This window comes from Gallinula chloropus (genome assembly GCF_964237585.1).
Source record: "Gallinula chloropus genome assembly, chromosome: Z".
Lineage (NCBI taxonomy): Eukaryota > Metazoa > Chordata > Aves > Gruiformes > Rallidae > Gallinula > Gallinula chloropus.
Window position 1 is genome coordinate 19,308,904 of NC_140089.1, and position 21,897 is coordinate 19,330,800.

Below are 21,897 nucleotides of genomic sequence, written 5' to 3' on the forward strand. Positions count from 1 at the left end.
CCCACCCGCGGCCCCCTCTCCCAGAGGCCCCGCTCAGCCCGCTGTCCGCACGCCCCCCGCCCCGCCGAAGCCATGGGCGCAGCCGTCTCCCGTTTGAGAGCCTTTGCCCTTGTACCGGGCGCGCACGTCCGCGGCAGGTGCCGGTCAGGTCTCTCCACCATCGAGGCACCCAGCCAGCCATCACGGCTGCCGGTGGTGCCGGAAGCCCGGCTGCTGAGGAGGGTCCACGTCTACCCTCTGCCCCACAGCTGTCGCCCCGCACACCCCGGGCACTCTGTGCCCTGCTTCTGCCAGGCAAAGCATGCTGCTTAATTTTCTAAGAAAAAGCGTAAGAAACCCGACCAGGGTAGCGAGGAGCGCTCCTGGCCCTCGTCTCCGCAGGACCGCCCACGGGGGGAGGACGAGCAGCAGACGCTTCTCCCGTGCTCCATGGGGGAAATAAAAAATAAAGAAATTCGTCCTTACCCACCTCCCTTTACTGTTAAATTGATGCTGTTTAGAGAACTGAGAACGCTCGGTTTCCTTTAGAGGCTTGGTCACTGCCCTGCAAGCCACCGTCTCCGTCGCCATCAGACACTTGTCTTATTCACAATTTTATTCACTGCCGCAGAGTCCTGGAGGGCTTCGCGTTTTAGTGATACCGCGAGATTTTTTTTTTTCATACGGCGCTCTGAAATAGCGAATGCCTTAACCGCCGTGTTCACAAACTTTAGTTATTCTCGAAATCGCTTCCTCACAGAACCCCGCTAAATTTAGGAAAGCTTAAAATATTTAACACCGATCGAGATTACAATTAGGGAACTATCACAAACGTTTCCGCATAGACGTATTCAGGGAGGGCTACTCGTGTGAGAAACCGTTTGGTAACTTTAGCTGCTGCATAGTTGTTCGTTCGGAAGAACTGCGCAACGAGCTCGGTATTTTTAAGGCAGCTTCCCAAGTCTCTAAACCCGAATGTAGAAACAAAAAGGAACGACGGATCTTGCTTCTAAATCTGAATCTTCATACGCATTGCCTCTGGGCTGTTTGGGTTTTTTGTCATATGCGATTTTCGTTGTTTACCCAATGTTTGTTCTACTCACTTGTGATGAAATACTTGTTATTCGGCAACAAAATGTCAGAGCTGTTGGCTTAAAAAAGAATAATCCTTGCGTTCAACTATTAAATGGTTCTTTACGCTGCACTACTCGGTGTTGGGCGATGTTATTTGTTTCGACTTCGGCGCACATTCTGTGTGTGTGTGTCTGTGTGTCTGTGCATAAATACGTATTTATACACGTAACGCACTCACACGGGTCGAATACACAGAGCTTATGCGCAGATGTGTGCTATTCAAGCACAAAGATGCTCGAGTTAAAAACACCCATGAAAGTGGCTAATCGGCTTATTTAAAAGAACGCTCCCAGAGCTACAGGAAGTTCTCCCGCGCTCCCTACCTTTGCGCGACTTGACGATCTTTCTGAACGCGAAAGATTTATTCTTTTTCCCTTTTCATACTAAAACCCCCATGGCAAGCACACACTGCAGATAAGGCACCGCGGCCCCACGCAGTGCCCGAAGGCATTTTTTGGTCCGATTTGCGCAGATACATCGGTGTTTTCGTTGCCCGCGCCGAGCAGTGGGGCGCGGAGCGTCCCTGCCTTCTCCGGTCCCCACCGCGGCCCGAGCCCCGGTGACGGCCACCCCGCCGCAGGCTGCCCACAGATGCCGAGCCCGGGAGAGGTTCCTCCGTTTACCGAGGAACGGCTTCCTGCCCCTCATTTCTTTAAAACAGAGGGGTGTGGGGGGGAATATGGCTCTCCCGCCCCTCAGAAAAAACCCAAACCACAACAATACAAAGCTATTTCCTAGCATTTTGGGAGCCGAATGGAGAGCGAACCCGCCCGTGGCTACCGGCGGGAAAGGGGTTCGCAAAGCGGTCTGGAGCGGGGCGGGGCGGGTGGGAGGAACGGGGTTTTCTCCGCCGCGGTGGGGCGCGGAGCATCGCTGCCTTCTCTGGTCCCCACTAAGCCCCGATCCACAACACCCTGGCCGAAGGCTGCCCACCGAAGGAGCCCTCTTCTCCGTGGGGCAGCTGGCCAGAGCCCCGGAGGGTGCCTTCAGAAGCACAGCAGGGCGAATGGCCATCACGCAGGGATGCCCAATGGGTTTCCATAGAGCCCCTCCCCACCCGGGAAAGCCGTGCCAAAAGAGTGTGACTTTCCCGCGGGCTTTGGTCTTGGAGCTGCTGAAGCCCAAAACTTCCTTGGGAGATCATCTAAAGAGAAGAGGATGAAGATTATTTGAGACGCAGTTGCACGCGATTTTGGATGGGGTGCAAATGCGGTACGTGACTGAACGGACAAGGCATTCACTGAACTGACAGACTCTCCTTTTACTGCTGCCACCATGAACAGGGCAGCAAATGAAGAATTTGCACGGCTTAGGCAAGTGTAGAAAAAGTTTTTTTCCTCCCAGTGTCTAGCCCAGTCTCTGTGGAAACATATTTGCAACTTTTATGTCTCCATGAAAATGTTGTAAAAGACACACTGAGGTGGCAGCTTGAAGGCATTTTCGTTTATGTCATGAACCACAGCATCTAAGCAGCTAACTTCCTAATTTGGTGTCCTCTGTCAGGCTTCCCTCCCGCCCCGCCCCACCCCCCCCCCCAAAAAAAAAAAAACCACCCTCAAAAACAACCAACAAATCAAACCAAAAACCTTTAGGTGTCATTGCACTTAGGAAATCTGCTGAGTACATGATTCCCAAGCATTACAACAGGCATCAGCTCCTTTACATTCACCTACGGTAATTTATTCTACCGAAGGGTACATAGGCTTTGCAAATTGTGCACACAACCTTTGAAAGCTTCACAGAAGCTTGCTTGCTTGTTTGCTTTCCCTCCCCCCTCCCCCTCCCCCTCCCCCTCCTTCTCCCCTTCCCTCTCCTCCCTTCTCCTCCCCTCCCCTTTTTTTTTGAGAAGGTGACATTGTAATTTTCCACAGGAAAGAGTGAAGTTTTTCAAGAAATTCCCCATCGCAAGCTCAGGTCGTGCTATTTGAAGTACCGTACTTCTTATCACTGCCAGTTCATGCTGCCACTGTCACAGTCTCTCTTTCAGGACAACGGCTTCCCACACGTGATTTCTGGACAGAGACCTTTTTTTTTTTTTTTTTTTGGAGGAGGTGGCATTGGTAGTCTAAAACTGTTGTAATTTTCCACTGGAAAGAGCCAAGTCTTACAAGAAACTGGAAGGTGATACAGCTAGGACTGGTGGCCCAAGCAGTATACAATAGAGCATGGCCAGAGAGGAGGAACTATTGCCTGGGGACTGGGCATTGGGCTCCTGGGCTGAGGACATTGCATTGTGTGCCACCTGCTTTCTGCATTCTATGCAGTGTGAGTTTTAAAAATTTTGGTATGAGGGGTTTTTGTATGTTTTTTTTTTTTTTTTAAATTTCCCTCTCCCTTTGCTGTCCTAGTAAATTGTCCTATCCCATCCCATAAGCTTTATCTTCTTCTTCCAATTGGCCTCCCCAGCTGAGCACAGGGGGAAGAGGAGTGAGGCAGAGGACTCTTGATCCTGAGTGGCCAGCTGGGGCTAAACCACAACAAGAACACAAGAGTTTGATCTCCCAGATGGGGAAGTCCAAAAATAAACATCTTTTTCTCTATATGGTGTTGGTGGTTGACAGCAGATACTGGACAAAAAGGTTAGAAAATGGGTATATTTAGAGCTGTGAGGATGGGGCAGGTCCCAGCTCAGGAAAGAGGTGCTTGGAGACAGGGAAGACGGACACAGCAGAGCCTGCCCAAACCTGAAAGAGAGCACAACAGCCATTTACCTCTACCCCACCTCATGCCAACCTGGGTCAGTAGTTTTGTGTGGCTTCTAAAACAAACCTCATCCCTGCAGATGAGTTGTGGCACTTAGAATTAGACAGTGGATTCTGTCTGGCAGAAGTCATAGGAGAGAGGGCATTCCTTGCCTCTGGATATCAAGCATTTAAACACTACTAGCTTTATGTTTTGGGGTTGGGGTCTTGGGGTGGGGTTTTTTTGTTTGTTTGTTTGTTTGGGGATTTTTTTTGGTTGTTGTTGTTGTTTACTATCTGTTTTCACTTCAGACCCTGAGCACCAAAGGACCATATAAGGAATTGAGAATCAAGCCAAGTTAATAATAACACCATGGAGTGCAGAGTTTGTATCAAATATGGATCAGATCCAGGGGCAGAGCTGATCACTATCTTCCTCACATGCACTTTAAGAGGAAAGAAACTCCTCCCATCACCTTCTTCCTATGGGCTTATCTTGTTGGCTTATTTTCAGGCAGATGCAAAAGAATAATTTTAAATGTTTGACCATGGTATGAAAACAAATAAAACGTATTTCAGAACCTTCTTACAGAGTGGAGAATAGCCCATCCAGAAGCTGCTTCCTAGAAAAACACTAATTAATAAAACACAAATTCTAAGGTCAAATTAAAATATCTCCACGAGGTCAAATGTCTTCCTCCTTGTGCTAGAGGAACGCTACTATAGGAAACCAAGCAACTGGACAGACTTCAGGTGTCCTCCAATATATATTTAACTTTCTACGGGCATTTTTCTTTGTTTCATATGTTGTTAAATGCAATGGTTGAACATTGTACCCACATTTTGCTTTTTCCTCCCCTCTTTCTGAAGTGTGCATAGAAACCAGTGTATTTTTAACCTTAAGCAATGCCATTTAACACCATGGACATCAATACACTCTACATATTTGCATCATCCATTTCTTTCCTACAGGTGCATAGAAGCACACAAGCTATTACGATTTATGAGCGTGCTTCCTTTGGACACACACTCCTTCTGTTGTTTTCAGTGAGTGTTCAGGCAGCTCGGTTCACTGGTAGTAAGGCAAAATGTTGCACCAAATGTCATGCTAAATAATTAAATGCTAAATAACACACAGAAGAAACCTGAGTCTTTGAGGAGTGCCTAACCTGAAGCGGGAAATTTGAAGATACAGAATGGTATATGCATCCACAGAGAATACCCTGCAAACAGACACTTGGTGAAAGCTGGTTCACAAAAATTGTATGCATAAGGTACTTTTGCATTTCACAGAGTCATGTAGTCACAGAATCACAGAATGGTGAGGGCTGGAAGGGACCTCTGGAGATCACCTAGTCTAGCCCCTACCCCTCCACCAGAGCAGGATCACTTAAGGCACATGGCACAGGACAGCATCTTGAGTCTCTCCAGAGAAGGAGACTCCACAGCCTCTCTGGGCAGCCTGTCACAGTGCTCTGTCACCCTCACAGTGAAGAAGACAAATGTCAATCAACAAGTTTCATTCAGTCAACAACAATTTCTGGAAAATCTCAGTCTACATAGCTGGGTGGGGGATGGGGGGAGAAGGGGTTGAAGAAAAAAGATAACAAGATTGGTTTAAGTAAAATCCAGAGAATCTTCCAGATTCCACTCAGATTTATTCCACATAAATTGTATACATTCTATTTTCTGATATTGCGACTGAGATCATAAGGCATGTGCCTTGCACTGCCCTGAGTAGAAGACCTAGTCAGAAGATGCATAGTGTCATTCTTTGTCTCTGTCTATGCTGCTGGAGACTGTCCTCATGAGCTCCAGACTCCTGAGGGCCCAGAGGAAGTCAGGGTTTGCCTTGGTTGATGAAGACTGGGTTAGAGATCAGTTAAGCCATCTAGACATCCCTAAATCCATGAGTCTGGATGGGATGCACCCGTGGGTGCTGAGGAGGTGGTGGGAGTCATTGCTAGGCCACTCTCCATCATCTTTGGTAAGCTGTGGGAAACAGGAGAGGTGCCTGAGGACTGGAGGAAAGCAAATGTCTCTCCAGTCTTCAAAAGGGCCAGAAGGAGGACCCGGGTAACTATAGACCTGTCAGCCTCACCTCCATTCCTGGAAAGGTGATGGAACTACTTATTCTCAGTGCAGTCTCTAGGCACATCAAGGATAAAAGCATCATTAGGAGTGGTCAGCACGGTTTAACCAAGGGGAAGTCATATTTGACCAACTTGATAGCATTTTATGAAGACATAAGGAGATGGATAAATGATGGTAGGGCAGTGGATGTGGTTTACCTTAATTTCAGCAAAGCATTTGACACCATCTCCTATGGCATCCTTGTGGCTAAACTGAGAAAGTATGGTCTAGAGGATCAGGTAGTGAGGTGGGTTGTGAACTGGTTGAAGGAGACAGAGAGTTGTGGTCAGTGAGACAGAGTCTAGCTGGAGGTCTGTATTGCGTGGAGTCCCTCAGGGGTTAGCACTGAGACCTCAGGATTCAGCACTGGGATCAGTACTATTCAATATATTAATCAATGACTTGGATGAGGGAACAGAATGTGCTGTCAACAAGCTTGCTGACAACACAAAACTGGGAGGAGTGGCTGACACCCCAGAAGGCTGCGCTGCCATCCAGCGAAATTGGGACAGGCTGGAGAGCTGGGCGGGGAGAAGTTTAATGAAACACAAGTCTAGAATCTTGCATCTAGGGAAGAACAACCCCAGGTACAGGTTGGGGATGGATCTGTTGGAGAGCAGCATAAGGAAAGGGGACCTGGGGGTCCTGGTGGACAGCAGGATGACCAAGAGCCAGCAATGTGCCCTTGGTGGCCAAGAAGGCCAATGGCATCCTGGGGGGGGGCGGGGGGGGGTGTCTTAGAAGGGCTGTGGTTAGTCAGTTGAGAGATTTTTCTCTTCCTCTGCCCCAGTGAGACCATATCTGGAATACTGTGTCCAGTTCTGGGCTCACCAATTCAAGGACAGGAAAGCACTTGAAAGAGTCTGGTGCAGGGCTCCTAAGATGATTGAAGGAGTGGAACATCTTCTTTATGAGGGGAAGCTGAGGGAGCTGGGCCTCTTCAGCCTGGAGGAGACTGAGGGGTGACCTCATTAATACCTATAAATATGTAAAGGGTGAGTGTCAGGAGGACGGAGCCAGGCTCTTCTCAGTGATGTCCAATGATAGAACAAAGGACAATGGGTGCAAGATGGAGCATAGGAGGTTCCATGTGAACATAAGGAACAACTTTTTCACTGTGAAGTTGACAGAACACTGGGACAGACTGGAACAGACTGCCCAGAGAGGCTGTGGAGTCTCCTCTGGAGAAATCGAAAAACTGCCTGTACATGTTCCTGTGAGACCTAATCTAAGTGATCCTGCTCTGGCAGTGGGGGTGGACTAGAAAATTTTTTGAGGTCCTTTCAAACCCCTAACATTCTATTCTGTGATTTGTACCTGCCCAAAGTTTCTGGTGGCAGGTTATTTATTCAGTAGTATTCCAAGAACCATAGTGTTCCTTACTGTTTGCTTTCATGTAAACAAAATTGAAAGGCAATAGAAAATACAGATATAGAGTCAAGTGGGAGCTTTTTTACCCACACAGATTATTTTTGCTCTCCTTCAGTAGAAACACCAAACTCATGTTATTTTCTCCCAGAGTTACACAAAGACCAAGAGATCCAGACAACTAGCTGTATGATAAGAATTAAGTTATTGAATGACAACTTTATTGTTCATTCACAAGAATTAGCATAAAATGGGTAAACCATAGTTTGAAGGGTTTTCTTTTTTCCATAGTTTTCTTTTTTCCAATTCCACAATTAGTTCAAGACTGCTGAAAACTAAATACCTTTCCTTTTGGGGTGTAGTTCTGGGGCAGACTTCACTTTTCATGGGTGCTGTAAGGACAAGCCCTTTCTTTCCTCCTGCCACTTGACCACGTGGCCCCACTGGGGTGATGCCACACTGCCCCCTTTTGTGATCCACTTTAACTTGCTAATATGGTGGAAGCTCTTCCATTTTGTGGGGGAGCACACATTTTTTTCTTTGTTGATTCTGTGAACTGATGAAACCTAAAGATGAGTTTGATATGTGTCAGAGCCAAGGGAAATTAAGCAGCAGGGAGGGGACAGGAGAGGTGGGGAACAGCAGCCCCATCAGTACATAAGAGGCACTGTAGGGAGTTGAAAGATCCCGCCAATACCTGCGAATAATTTTAGATGGGAATCTTTGTAATCTTCAAAATTCATGTAGGTCAGCCTGTTCTATGTCACCATGATCCTCAAACAGAAAATGCACTTCCAAGTATACCCAGTCATGTGCGACTTCACACCACCAGTTGCTGGAGACAATTCATAGCAAAGGTGGTGGTGAAGTTGACAATTACCTAAATAACCTGTTGCAAACTTTTGCAAACAAGCAATTCAATGTTAATTTCAATTAAATTCTCTTGCCCTGTCCTGCCTCAGTCAGCACTGCAATGATAGTGGGGAGAGGAAGCAGTCGTTAAAACAGTTAAGCCAGAGTTTCTGTCTTAGAGGGCTGATCTCACCCTGTGCTGAGTATCTCCTGAATTAATTTCTCCCCTTGCTGATGCTCAGCTGGTTTCGATAAACAAACTACTTTCTTATTAGTTACAGTTCTGGGAACTCCAACTGCTCTTGGGTCTGATTTGAATACTAGTATGAAAACTAAATTCTGATGTCACATGCCACCTGTACTGATGCTGAGATACTTGGGATATTGTTAGCATGAAAGAGTGTGAGGTGTTTGCCAAGTGAAAACAAGATATGAGTGGGCAATTTTACGTTAGCAAGATAGATCGATGTTAAGCCACACAGAATGATTTAGAGGAAGCAGAAGATGGAGAAAGAGGTTAAAATTAATGGCTTGCTGCAAGGTTTAGTTTCTAGCCTGTTTGAACTTGCGATATTGCATTGGCATCAGTACTTTACACTGTTAACACATACAATGGAGGATGCTCTGACCAAAATGAATGGAGATCTCCTCCAAGAGACTTTAAAAAGCCTTAGATAGCTGGGGTAACAGCATCCAAACCATCAGTGAGAAGTCAGGCAGCTACTCCACAGTCAGAAAGAGAAACCATGATACAAGTGCGGGGTGCTGGCTTGGAATATAGGTGAGGGTTGTTTTGGTCTGAATATCACTGAGTCCAGACACAGAAGTCTCTTCAATCAAAGCAGAAGGAGATCTGTTGCCCATGACGTGCACCAAGATGAAGCAGAACTCGTATCAAATGTCACTGGAGGGACACTTGGACAAAAGCTCCTGTGAGTGGGTGTATGTCTTCCTCTTCCATTTGTTATTTGCATGTTGAACTTCCTCTATCATTCTGTGATTCTGTGACGCTTCTGCTTGTGGATCTGGACATCTCATGCAGTTCCAAGCTCTGGCATTTCCTTCAGACCCCAGTGGAAAATTTTACAAGGGGTTAGCTGGCTACTGATTCTGTATTTCCCAGTCCTTGGCTAATCATGGAACCACAGAATGGCATGGGTTGGAAGGGACCCCAAGGATCATAGAGTTCCAACCCCCCTGCCACAGGCAGGACCACCAACCTCAGGCCTGGATCTACACAAGGTTGCCCAGGGCCCCATCCAACCTGGCCTTGAACCCTTCCAGGGATGGTGCATCCACCACCTCTCCGGGCAGCCTGTTCCAGCACTTCACCACTCTCTGTAAAAAACTTCCCCCTAATATCTAATCTAAACCTTCCTTCCTTTAGTTTTAATCCATTCCCCCTTGTCCTGCCATTGTCTACCCTTTTAAAAAGTTGATTCCCCTCCTGTTTATATGTGCCCTTCAGGCACTGGAAGGCTGCAATGAGGTCCCCCTGCAGCCTTCTCTCCTCCAGGCTGAACAAGCCCAGCCTCTCTTCGTAAGGGAGGTGCTCCAGCCCTCTCATCATCTTCGTGTCCCTCCTCTGAACCTCTCCAACAGTTCCACATCTTTCTTGTATGCTGGCATGCCTCCTGCTTTGTGCACCTGTGCCACTTACAGTCGCTCACTTTCATTCAGTCTCCCCTCAGTACACATGGGGAAGAAAATTAAGCTTTCATTATTTATTTCTAATATACCCACTGTCTCCCAGATGCATTTCTCTACTGCCCCAAGGCAAATGCCACACAGAAGCAGGAGATTTCAGCAGCTCCCAGTAGCTCTAGGGATCATTTCCTTCCCACACAAGCCTTGAAAGCATTCCGGCCATACAAATCAACAAGGGAGTTTAGGACAATTCCACTAGAGAATGAGAAGTAGGCTTGAAAAATAAAAAGTTAAATTTCATTAGTTAAAACTTTATTAGGCTTTCCATCTATTCCACCTTGCATGAGACATGCACTTTACTCACAGAGAAGCTGCTTGATTTGCTTCAGTGCTCAGTGTGTAGGTACCTGTGTTGAAGTAGTCCCTGCTTAAATGAGGTTTTAATATGTAATGGTTCAGTAACAATACACAGAGAAACTCGTCAGGCCCTGAAAGGTCCTGCTGAAAGCTTTGTAAGTTTTTGTAAGCAACAGCATTTGGTGTACGAGATGTCAGTGTAAAACTGGAGTGGCAAGTGTATATAACAGGTTCTGTTTAACACACAGAAGACACAAGTTTCTCAAGGAGGAGCAAGGACAGTGGCCAGTATTGAAAGGCATTTGTTTTGGAGTCTGACATGTTTGGAAACTAGGCAACAGCAACCATTTAGCATCCCATATCCTGGTAAGCCATTTACCAGCCCAAGATGTGATATTCCATAAACGTCAAGCTAGTATTTTTAACACTGACTCTGATGTTATAAGAGTCGATACTATGCACCAGAAGAAGGCACTCCAAACCCACCACAGCAAACAGGCTGAATAATGGCTGTAAAAAATGAAATTGTCATGGAGACAGGAAAGTGGTAAAGTCCACCAGTGAAGTCCTCTGCGTGTCACTGGCTCACTCCTGTCAAACCAAAGGCATTTTGAGTCTAAGAATGGCCACTGTTTGTGGCTCAAATGTTGACCTTATTAATGCAGTACATTATATCTTCTTGTTCTGTATCATACCTGCAGTACTTCCTACGATAAATTTGACAGCTTTCTTAGGACTCTTTAGAAAGACAATTAAAACCTGTTATTTGGTCTGTTCTTCATATAACTGAACATTACCTATGGCTTTTTGCCAGTTAGCATCTTTGTCCTGCAGTCTGCTGGGCAAATATCTCCCAATATATTTCAAAGAGTGTGCAATGCAAGCTAAATGTTGGGAAAGCACATACCACCGCTGTTTACTGACTTTACAGAATCACAGAATGTGTAAGGTTGGAAGGGACCATTAGAAGTCATCTAGTCCACCCCCCTGCAGAAAGCAGGGACATCTTCACTAGACCAGGTCGCTCAGAGCCCCATCAAACCTGACCTTAGGTGTCTCCAGGGATGGGGCCTCCACTACCTCTCTGGGTGGCATGTGACAGTGTCTCAGCACCCTCATATTGAAGAAGTTTTTCCTAATATCCAACCTAAATGTACCCTTTTCTAGTTTAAAACCATTACCCTTCATCCTACTGCTACATGCCCTCATAAACTGTTCTTCTCCAGCTTTCTTATAGGCACCTTTCAGGTACTGGAAGGCTGCTATAAGTTACCCCTAGAGCCTCCTCCAAGCTGAACAAGCCCAACTCTCTCAGCCTGTCTTCACAGGAGTGGTACTCCAGCCCTCTGATCATCTTCATGGCCCTCCTCTGGACATGCCCCAACAGGCCTATGTCCTTCTCATGTTGAGGGCTCCAAAGCTGAACACAATACTCCAGGTGAGGTCTCACCAGGGCAGAGTAGAGGGGCAGCATCACCTCTCTCTCTGCTGGCCACTCTTCTTGTGATGCAGCCCAGGATGCAGTTGGCCTTCAGGGCTGCAGATGCACTATGGTGGCTCATGTCCAGCTTCTTATCCATGAGTACTCCCAAGTCCTTTTCCTCAGGGCTCCTTGCAAGCACATCATCTCCTAACCTGTATGGATAACAGGGATTGTCCAGGCCCAGGTGCTGAACCCTTCACTTGGCTTTGTTGAACCTCATGAGGTTCACCTGGGCCCATTTCTCCAGCCTGTCCAGGTCCCTCTGGATGGCCTCCCATCCCTCTGGCACATTAACTTTTCACCACTCAACTTGGTGTCATCAGCAAATTTGCTGAGGGTGCACTCAATTCCCCTGTCTGTATCAGTATTAAAGATACTAAACAGCACCAGTCCCAGCACAGACCCTGAGGAACTCTGCTTGTCACTGTCTTGTCTTCCAGCGGGACTTGGAGCCACTGACCACCACCCTCTGGATGTGACCATCCAGCCAATTCCTTATGCACTGAACAGTCCACCTGTCAAATCCATCTCTCTCCAACTTAGAGAGGATGTTGTGGGGGATCATGTCAAAAGCCTTGCAGAAATCCAGATAGATGACATCTGTAGCTCTGCCCTTGTCCACTGATGCAGTCACTGCATTGTGCAAAGCCACTGGATTGGTCAGGCAGGACGTGCCCCAGCTGAAGCCATGTTGGCTGGCTCAGATCACCTCCCTGTCCTCCATGTGCCTCAGCACAGCTTCTAGGAGGAGCTGTTCCATGATGTTCCCAACCACAGAGGTGAGGCTGACAGGGCAGTAGTTCCCAGGGTCCTCCTTCCCACCCTTTTTAAACATGGCTGTGATGATTATATTAAGTCTGCACAAGACACCTTCATATACCAAGCCTATATTCACAGAACAAATACGTATCAAAGAATCCCAGACTGTTTTGGGTTGGAAGAGACCTTAAAGATCATCTCATTCCAACCCCCTGTCATGGGCAGGGACACCCTCCACTACCCCAGGTTGCCCAGAGTCCCATCCAACCTGGCCTTGAACACTAGCAGGGAGGGGGCAGCCACAGCTTCTCTGGGCAGCCTGTGCCAGGGACCCACCACCCTCACAGGGAAAAAGAAAATTCCTAATATAATTAGAATCTCCCCTCTTCTAGTTTAAAACCATTATCCCTTGTACTATCACTACACTCCCTGATAAACAGCCACTCCCCAGCTTTCCTGTAGCCCCTTCAGGTACTGGAAGGCTGTAACAAGGTGTCCTTGCAGCCTTCACTTCTCCAGGCTGAACAAGCCCAACTCTTACAGCCTGTCTTCATAGGAGAGATGCTCCAGCCCTTTGATTATCCTTGTGGCCTTCCTCTGGGATGCACTCCAGAGTCTGTCTTGCACTGTGGACCACAGAGCCAGATGCAGTACTCCAGGTGGGTTCTCACATGAGTAGAGTAGTGGAAGCAAATGACCTCCCCCGAGGTTCTGCTCACACTTCTTGTGATGCAACCTCAGGGCTGCTCTCAATTCCTTCATTCCCCCAGCCTGTACTGATGGTGGAGGCTGCTCCAACCCATGTGTTGGAGCATTCAATTGGACTTGTTGAAGTTCATGAGGTTTACATAGGCCTACCTTTTTGAGCCTGTCAAGGTCTTTCTGGATGGCATCTTGTCCTACTGGCAGGTCATCTGCAGACTCAATTCCACTATATCATTGATAAAGATATTGCACAGTACTGGGTCTCTGTTCAGACCTTTGATGGACACTACTTGTTACTGGTTTCCACTTGAGCCACTGACTGTAATTCCACAGATGTGATGCTCCTGCCAGTTCCTTATCCTTACCTAATGTTAATCACTTCTGGACTTGCATATGAAGATGAAGAATTTGTAACAAAGAAATGTGTAAGAAAAAACGCTAACTATGGACCTGCTCTGTGCCATGCTGTCCTGTGACACTTAAGTACCCCATATACAGACAAGAAAATTAACACAATTATTTTTTTATGTCACTATGGAATGTAAAAAACACAACCCGACAAACCCAAACCAAGGGGGATTGAAAATGGAAACCTAGAAACAGGTTTCTCTTAGAGCATCCAAATAGGAATTTCATGGCTCCAACCCATTACACTAAAACTGTCTAGGGAGTAAAGATAACTATGAAAGCAATTTTTAAGGCCAGTCCCCTGATTTGTCTGGATACTAAAAGTAGTAAAAGGCACGGCAGAGCTGTAACCTTTTTTCTGCTGATCTTCAAGCTCTGGCTCCTGCAGTCTAACTTCTTTAAAAACACACCAGGAAAGATGGAAAGCTGGTTGAGCTGTCTTCCAGTAGTGCCTTCAAAGCACCTGGACCAGTTTTCCTAGGGAGCGTATGTCCAAATCTAAACATTTTCACAGCAGGAGACTGTGTGTCTAACTGAACAGGACCAGCAAGCCAAAAAAAGCTCATGTACAAGCTTTTCTAATTTTCTTTGGATTTTTTTTTTCCTCCCTAGTGGGACAATCCATACCTTCCATGTTTGTGATCCTTCTCTGGTTTGGATTGCACCCTGATGTACTTCAGTCTCAGCAACCCCCTTTGTTTCAGGCACTGAGCCTTAAGTTCTAAGCAGCACAGTACATTCTGAAAGTGGTCTTTCTGAAAGGGGTGTTTACAAGGTACCACCACCAACCTGCTCCATGCCAAAAGCTATTATTGCCAGAGAAACCTCACGTGTATGTCCCTGCCTGTGGCAGGGGGGATTCAAACCAGGTGATCTTCCAGATCTCTTCCAACCCAAACCATTCTGCCATTCTATGAAACAAAATTCACTTTCTAATGGCTAGAATAAAAAAAAAAAAACAAACCAGAGTTTGGAGAAGCATAGGTTTCTCTTGTTTTATTTACTAGAGGCAAAACAGATTATTTTATTGAATTAAAAACTTTATTAAAAAATGAAATGTATACATTCAAAGCAATTCAGCACAGTCATCACTTAGAACAGAAACTAAAACTACAGTAAACTAGACTTGTTCATATCAGTGAAACAGCAAATGGCTCGTACAGCATTCAGGGCATTGGCAACTTTTCTGTTTAGTTCTGCAAGACATGTAAGCACATCTTCAGGCACCAGTATGGCTTAGGCATTACCTAGTTTTTTTAAGGAGAACATCAATTCCTTACACAACTGCTGCTGTGAAAGAATCACCAGAATTATTAAACAATGTCTTCTAGCACACAAACATCATGGCTTTTTTAAAATAAAAAATATTTTTGAAATAAAAAAGGATAATGTATAAAATATAAAAAATAATGTATAAAGTGTATAAAATAATTATATTTTGAAATTGTCAGTTCAGATTTTCTGGCATGTTCCTGATGTTAACTGTAATAATTGCCTTGTCAAAGGAAAAGATGTGAGGCAGGAACAGCAAACAGTGTTATCTGTGAATCTGCTTTCTTAGATTTTATGCTTGTAAAACTGCAACTGAGGATTATCTAGACTTTCTTCCATCAACTAAAAGGTATCAGCAAATAGAGGATGACAACTAGCTACTGACTTTTTTCTTTGGCCAAAGCTTGATTCAATTTGACAGTAAAGCTATTCCAAGTTTAAAACTTACTCCAAATCTAGTTTTAGCCATCTTATACATAAGCACAAGGAATATTATAAAAACTATCTTACACATTCTAATTGTCCAAAGTTTATTTTTATTGTATTTTTACAATGTTTGTGGATACAAACTATGGAAGATAGAAAGTCACCTACTCTTCCTTGTGAGCACTCAAACTTCAAGGTCCATCCGGGTTGTTACTGCTTTGGCAGGATTACCGAACTCTGCACTGTTGTCTGAAATAAAAAGTCAAAGTAGATGAATGCTTCCTCTGCTGATGCAGAGCAGAATAACTTTTCAATGCAAAGGCAGACTACATAGGTTCCATTTGGATTACAAACAGATGTTAACACTTTGCATGTGCATGTATCTCCTACTTCCTCCACAGCATGACAGACAGAAGAATTACAGGGAGGGCACACCCCACAACAGTTACATAACTTGCTATTACAACCTTTTAAACATATAAAACAGGGTTATTGGTATTGAGAACAACAGTCTCTACTGAGTTTGTGAACAAGGGTTTGCTAGCAGAGGAGCCACAGGGATGGCTTCTGCGAGAAGCTGCTACAAGCTTCCCCTATGTCCTAAAGCACTAATGCCAATGGCTCCAAGATGGAACCACCACTGGCCAAGGCCAAGGCCACCAGTGACAGTGGCAGTGACTATGAAAACATATTTAAGGAGGGAGAAAAAACTGCTGTGCAACAGCAATCAGAAGAGAGGAGTGAGAAGATGTGAGAGAAACAGCCCTGCAGACACCAAGGTCTGTGCAGAAGGAGGGGGAAGGGGAGCCGCTCCAGGCACCAGAGCAGAGATTCCCCTGCAGCCCCTGGAGACCATTGCTGTCCCGCTGCAGCGTGGAGGTCCATGGTTGAGCAGATATCCATCTGCAGCCCATAAAGGACCCCACACTACAGAAGGTAGGTAGATGCCTGAAGGAGGCTGTGACCCTGTGGGAAACCTGCACTGGATCAAGCTCCTGGCAGGACCTGTGGCCTTGTGGAGAGAGGGGCCAACACCAGAGCAGTCTGTTCCTGAAGGTCTGCACCCCATGGAAGGGACCCACCCTGGGGCAGTTCATGATGAACTACAGTCTGTGTGAAGGACTCATATTGGAGAAGTTGGTGGAGGCCTGTTTCCTGCGGGAGGGACCCCACACTGGCGCAGAAGAAGAGCATGAGGAGTCCTCCTCCTGAGGAGGAAGGATGCATACAGACAATGTGTGATGAACTGACCTCAACTCCTATTCCCTGTTCCCCTGTGTGGCTGAGGGGAGGAGGGACAGAATTTGGGAGTGAAATTGAGCCCAGGAAAAAGGGAGGGGTGGGGGGATAGTGTGTTAAGATTTGTTTTTATTTCTCACAGCCCTGCTCTGATTTTATTAGTAATAAATTACTTTCCCTTGTTGAATCTGTTTTGCCTGTGACAGTAGCTGATGAGTAATATCCCCCTGCCCTTATCCCAACCCAGGAGCCGTTTATTGTATTTCTCTACCTTGTCCAGGTGAGATGGGCAGTGGCTCTGGGGGGCACTTGGCCTCCTGCTGGGGTTGAAACACCAAACAATCATATTGCAGGCTCATAGGCTACAAATGAAAAACTGTGGAGCTTGCTTATTGTTTTTAGGGGTAGCATACTGGCTTAACAGAACATATTAACAGAAAGCTCTGCATAAATACAGCCATAATGCTCTGAAAATTAAGCCCCTTAAGAAAAAGGCGATTTCTACATGTTTCTTCATCAATTTTGGAGAACAGGTACTGTCGCAGTTTTCTGTGGCTGGGTGCTGGGAGAGGACAGGGGGCTGCAAAAAATGGCTGCTGTGAGGAGCAGCTAGAGCTCTCTGCCGGTCCCAGAGAGTAAACATCAGCCAATTCAAGGCCAAAGTTGCTGTTGACCAAGGCTGAGCCAATTGGTGATGGTCACAGCGCCTCTGGGAATCAGCTACAGGAGAAAAAAAAAACACAGGCAGGTGCATTTTGCCCCCAGAGAAGGGAGTGAGAAGATGTAAGGAGCCACCAAGACACCAAGGCCAGGAAGGGTGGGGAAGGAGGCACCCCAGGTGCCAGAGAGAAAGATGTCCCTGCAGCCCGTGGAGAAACCCATAGTGGAGCAGGTGTCCCCTGCAGCCCATGGAAAAGAACAAGGCCCCACCTGCAGCCTGTAGAGAGGCCCCACGCTGGAGCAGGTGGAGACACACAGGAGGTGCTGTGACCCTCACTGGAGCAAGCCCCTGCCGGCACCTGCAGCCCATGGAGAGAGACAGAGACACAGAGATGAGCAAGAGAGAGATCTGCACTGGAACAAGTTTGCCTGGGGGGAGGCTTGTGACCCCGTGGAGGTCTGGGACTGAGAGACATTGTGATTTATTACTGCCCACACAGCAGTGACCCACGCTGCGGCAGCTGGTGAAGAGCTAAAGCCCTGTGGGAAAGGACTCACGTTGGAGAAGTTCCTGAAGGACTGTCTCCTGTGGGTGGGACCTCACGGGGCAGCAGGGGAGGGTGTGGAATGAATGCCTCCCCTGGCCAAGAAGGAAACCAACTTGCAAGGAACTGACTGAAGCCCCCATTTCCCCAGTCCCTGCCCCCCCGTGCCACAACGGGGGGGATGAGACCAAAATCCTGTCTAAAGTCTGCTAAGAAGAGAGAGGTGGGGAGAAGGTGCTTTAAGACCTGGTCGTGCTTCTCATTATCTGACTCTGGTGTCACTGGGTGTGTGGTGCACTGCAATAAATTAGAGAGTTTTCTTCTCTCTGTGTTGAGTCTGTTTTGCCCATGACATTGATTACAGGATGATCTCTCCCTGTCTTTTCCTTAACTCCTAAGCCTTTCAATATATATTTTCTCCCCTGCCCAACCAAAAAGGGGAGTGATAGGCTGACTTTGGCGGGCATCTGGCCTCCAGCCAGGCCTAAACCACCACAGGTACCAAGAAGAGAAACCTTTCTCCAAAGGTGCACTGACTGGGAGTGAATGAAATACACTATGCAGCAACAGACAACTCTGACATCAGCAACAGGCAAGAGTGGGACTGAAAGATGCTTGAATCTTGGCTGTCTTTCCTTAGCCTGCAAGGACCACAGTATGTAGACCTTTAGCTGAAGTGAAGCCTTGACGGATTTTCACCCTTCACCTTATTCTCCTGAGCCACTTCACTCTAAGTCACTTCAGTAAGTTCACTGGTTTCAGTGTTATATTTTTGAGGAAGAAAATTATTCAAGAATATGTACAAGACCAGAGCTCTACATCCAGAAATTATGAATGTTGGTTTCAGTTTGTGATAGACTAGAAAAAAATAACTGAAAAATGTTAACCTTTATTCCCTCAACTTTTAGCTACCAAATATATTAAAGTCCAAGTATTTTAGTGATGGATGCTGAAATACCTCTGCAGATACTTTACCCACAGTATTTACTTACCACAGCTCTCATTGAGGTACGATTCCTTGAAACAGAGGTCTGATAAATATTATTTCACATAGAGAAGTTTGAAAAGTTAGGTAACATCAGCAGATCTCTTCACAGAGTGCATAAGTTTATGTGAGGAGAATGCATAGAAGCTCTGACACCTTTCCACAAGCTGATTGTCTTACACTCATGCTGTAAGAAACCTCAGTTCTAGCATGACATTTCCTGATCCTCATGGGGTTGAGCCTCAATGTAATAAAGGTACAGAGCTCAATTCCCAGTTGTTGTGAGTTAAAATTCCTTCAAAGATGACAGTTTTTGTCTCTCTCACCAATACTTTTCCTAACAAAGTTAAAAAAGAATCTATAGTGGTGCCCTTCTGAAATTGTGTGGTCTCACCAATTTGTTTAATTCTTTCATTAATGAACCAGTATTTTACTCAGTCTGCTTTTGAACCCAATGCAGCGGCTGAAGTTCTTGTTGCCTTTGATGTCCCTTCAAAGTGTGACCTATAAGCTTTGTCAAGCTTGGATTTTCTGGAAAGCATCCCTACATGCCCGCTGTTGCATCTGGATTCCTTCTTTGTAGCTTGTCCCTGCTTCCAAAACTCAAATGCTGCATTTTCACATGGGAGCTCTGTTTCTTACTTATCTAAGTCTGATTGGTCTTCCTGTAGATCACTCCAGTGCTTGGAAAATGTTGCCCTTCATGACTGGCCAGCTTTCTGGAGGTCCTTCCCCTTCAGAGCTGCCTCCCATGAGACAGTATCTACCAGTTCACTGGTGAACCTGGACTCCATAACCTGTACTCTGCTACAGGCATTCCTCACTCCCCACAGGATGTGGAACATCAGTATTCCATGAACATCACAGCAGCAATTGTCACTAAACTACCTCCTCACTAAACAACTTTTATCAGGGAAAGGAAGATTCAGCTGTCCATCACCCACGGTTGCCCCATCCTATCCAGAAATTTCCCCGACACTAGCCAGAAATCATGTGGACCACTGTGACCACCAGCATCATCTGTGTTTCCTGAACCATGGCATATATACAGCGTGGTCATACCTTGTTCTGAAAGAGTATGGGCTTTCTACCCTGTCCACACCTCAAAATGACAGGCTGTACAAAGATGCTGTGCTTGCTGAAAAGTTTGCCCCAAACTTCTTTCTCAAGCTCATGTAACCTGACCCTGGAGAAGGATTTCTGTTACAGCAACAGAGCCAGGAAATACTGGCTTAAAAACATCTTAGGCAGTTAAAAAAAACCCTTTCAATCTACACTTAAGCTCACTGGCATACCACAGATGAAAAGACACATGAAAAGGATTGGATGGTAGGTAGCCTATCCTTTAGCAGAAAAGCAGCCCTTGGACATTTTTGCTTCAACACTCCAGGGGTTCATAAAGCCTACTATGAGATTCAGGCGTAACACCACTGCATGTGTGTGTGTGTGTGGATGCATACCTCCATGGGAGGAGACATAAATGCAGCTGGGCAAAGAAACTGCTTTATTTTCTCCTGCTTAATGAAGTTCCTCCAGCAGCCAGATTACAGAACACAGAGAGGTAATGCTGTGTACATGTAAAGCCTTATGGTTTTGCATGCTTCCCCAAACACTAGAAACTGACACTGGCAAATGTCCATTTGAGATGCCCAGCTGTGGCTTGGGTATAGGCTGTCATAGCTTTACATCCTCACTGGTCACAAAGTACCAGCTAAGGACTTGCTCAGCTCCCTCACTGTCTGCATTCCTTTCCACATTACCAAAGGGCACGCCAGAGGCACTGCCTTGGAGCTCTTGGAAATCGTGCCTCTGAAAAAGATCAATTCAGAAAATAACTCATCATCTGACCTTCAACATTCCCAAGGTAAAATATGCAGAACACACCTGCAAAGTGAAGGTTTATGTCAATTACACACTAGTACAGAGGCACATACACACATCGCTCTTTGCTGTATTTTATAACTGCCTCTCTCACTAAAATAAAAGCCTAGGACCAATCCTTCATTTACTTTACGATTTAATGCCTCAAGTAGAAAGACTTTTAGCCTTTCCTTCCCTTCCTAAGTAAAATCAGAGGAAGCCTCCAAAGCCTCAGACTTTCCTGTAACTTTTCCAGAGTACTTGTTTGCATTAAATCACAACCGTGACTCGTACTCTTGGGACATCAAGTCTCAAGCCCCACTGCCAATATCTAGGTTGTGCTTCCAGTTCTTCTAATACCTTCAGATCAACTCCCTTTCTCAGCATATTATCACTCAAACCAAGCCACTATCAGCAAAGAGGATAAACACCCAAGAATTATCAAGCCAGAATGACCAAGTACTTGAGTATCCAGTATGTTTTTTACATTATCTGTTCAAACAGTTAAGGGTTTTTTTTTTGCACAGCCAGGCATCTGTACTAAACAAAAAGTGTGGCCCAGTCCTCTGAAAATGTTTTCTATGGATTAAAGGTGAGAAGGAATACTGATTCTGCTGCCTCCCTTCGCCACCCATGACACAACTTCCTAAAGACTGCAAAGGGGAAAGGGAAAAGTCAGTTAGCTACCTCTCACGAATGTATAAAATTAGCTGTTTCAGATAACTGGTGAAGAGTCATCATAAACATAATCCAAGGTTTGTATGGAATGACATCCAAACTACTTTAACATTGTTCTTTACTGCTACACTATAGCCAGACCAGAATTGCAAGCATGTTTGTGAAACAGAGGTGATGTAAACCACATAAATAAACTCTTGTTTAAGAAAAATTCTGCTTACAAAGTTGCTCAACAATATATTTTGAAACATTTTTCTTTTCCATTTTTTTATGCACCATGGACCTGAGAACAGTGGAAAACCACAATTCTAATAATTTCAAACTGGTTATTACCAGTATCTTGTAACAGACTCCTCTCCTTCTACATATTAAAGAGCACAATATACTTGTCCCTCCATTGTTCTAAGAACTATGCTAAAGCTGTGTGGAGGCCTAGGTTTTTCATTTGGATACCCACACAGATTTCTATCTTACCTGTGCTATGAAGGATAACAATTCATCCACCATACACATATGTCTTTTTTTTTTACCTTTTGTAACAGTTTTTGCAAAACCAAAGCTAGATCTTTGCATTAAAGCTTGTGAGAGTCTTAATGAATTTGTTCACCCATCTTGAATGGATTTGGTTTGTCAAAGCACCCTAAATTATGATTTAAGCAGAAACATCTTGGAACATCCACCCATATTACGCTCACATAGGCATACACTGTCTCCAGTACTCATCAG

General features: G+C 45.6%; 1 protein-coding gene across 4 annotated transcripts in view; it reads right to left on the minus strand.

The window, feature by feature from the left end:
• Positions 1 to 14,481: 14,481 nt before the first annotated feature.
• MTAP (methylthioadenosine phosphorylase) overlaps positions 14,482 to 21,897 on the minus strand; it is a gene marked incomplete at its 5' end in the record, with an annotated part of 33,704 nt that continues 26,288 nt past the window's right edge. Inside the window, 2 exons of one of the 4 annotated variants that reach the window (XM_084278195.1) lie at positions 14,482 to 14,702; positions 15,373 to 15,453. In XM_084278195.1, coding sequence (XP_084134321.1) covers positions 15,415 to 15,453 — 39 coding nt within the window. In that variant the 3' untranslated portion in view covers positions 14,482 to 14,702; positions 15,373 to 15,414. Of the gene's footprint in view, positions 15,454 to 21,897 lie in introns of all 4 variants that reach the window. The other 3 variants (XM_084278196.1, XM_084278194.1, XM_084278193.1) reach the window with 3 other exon arrangements.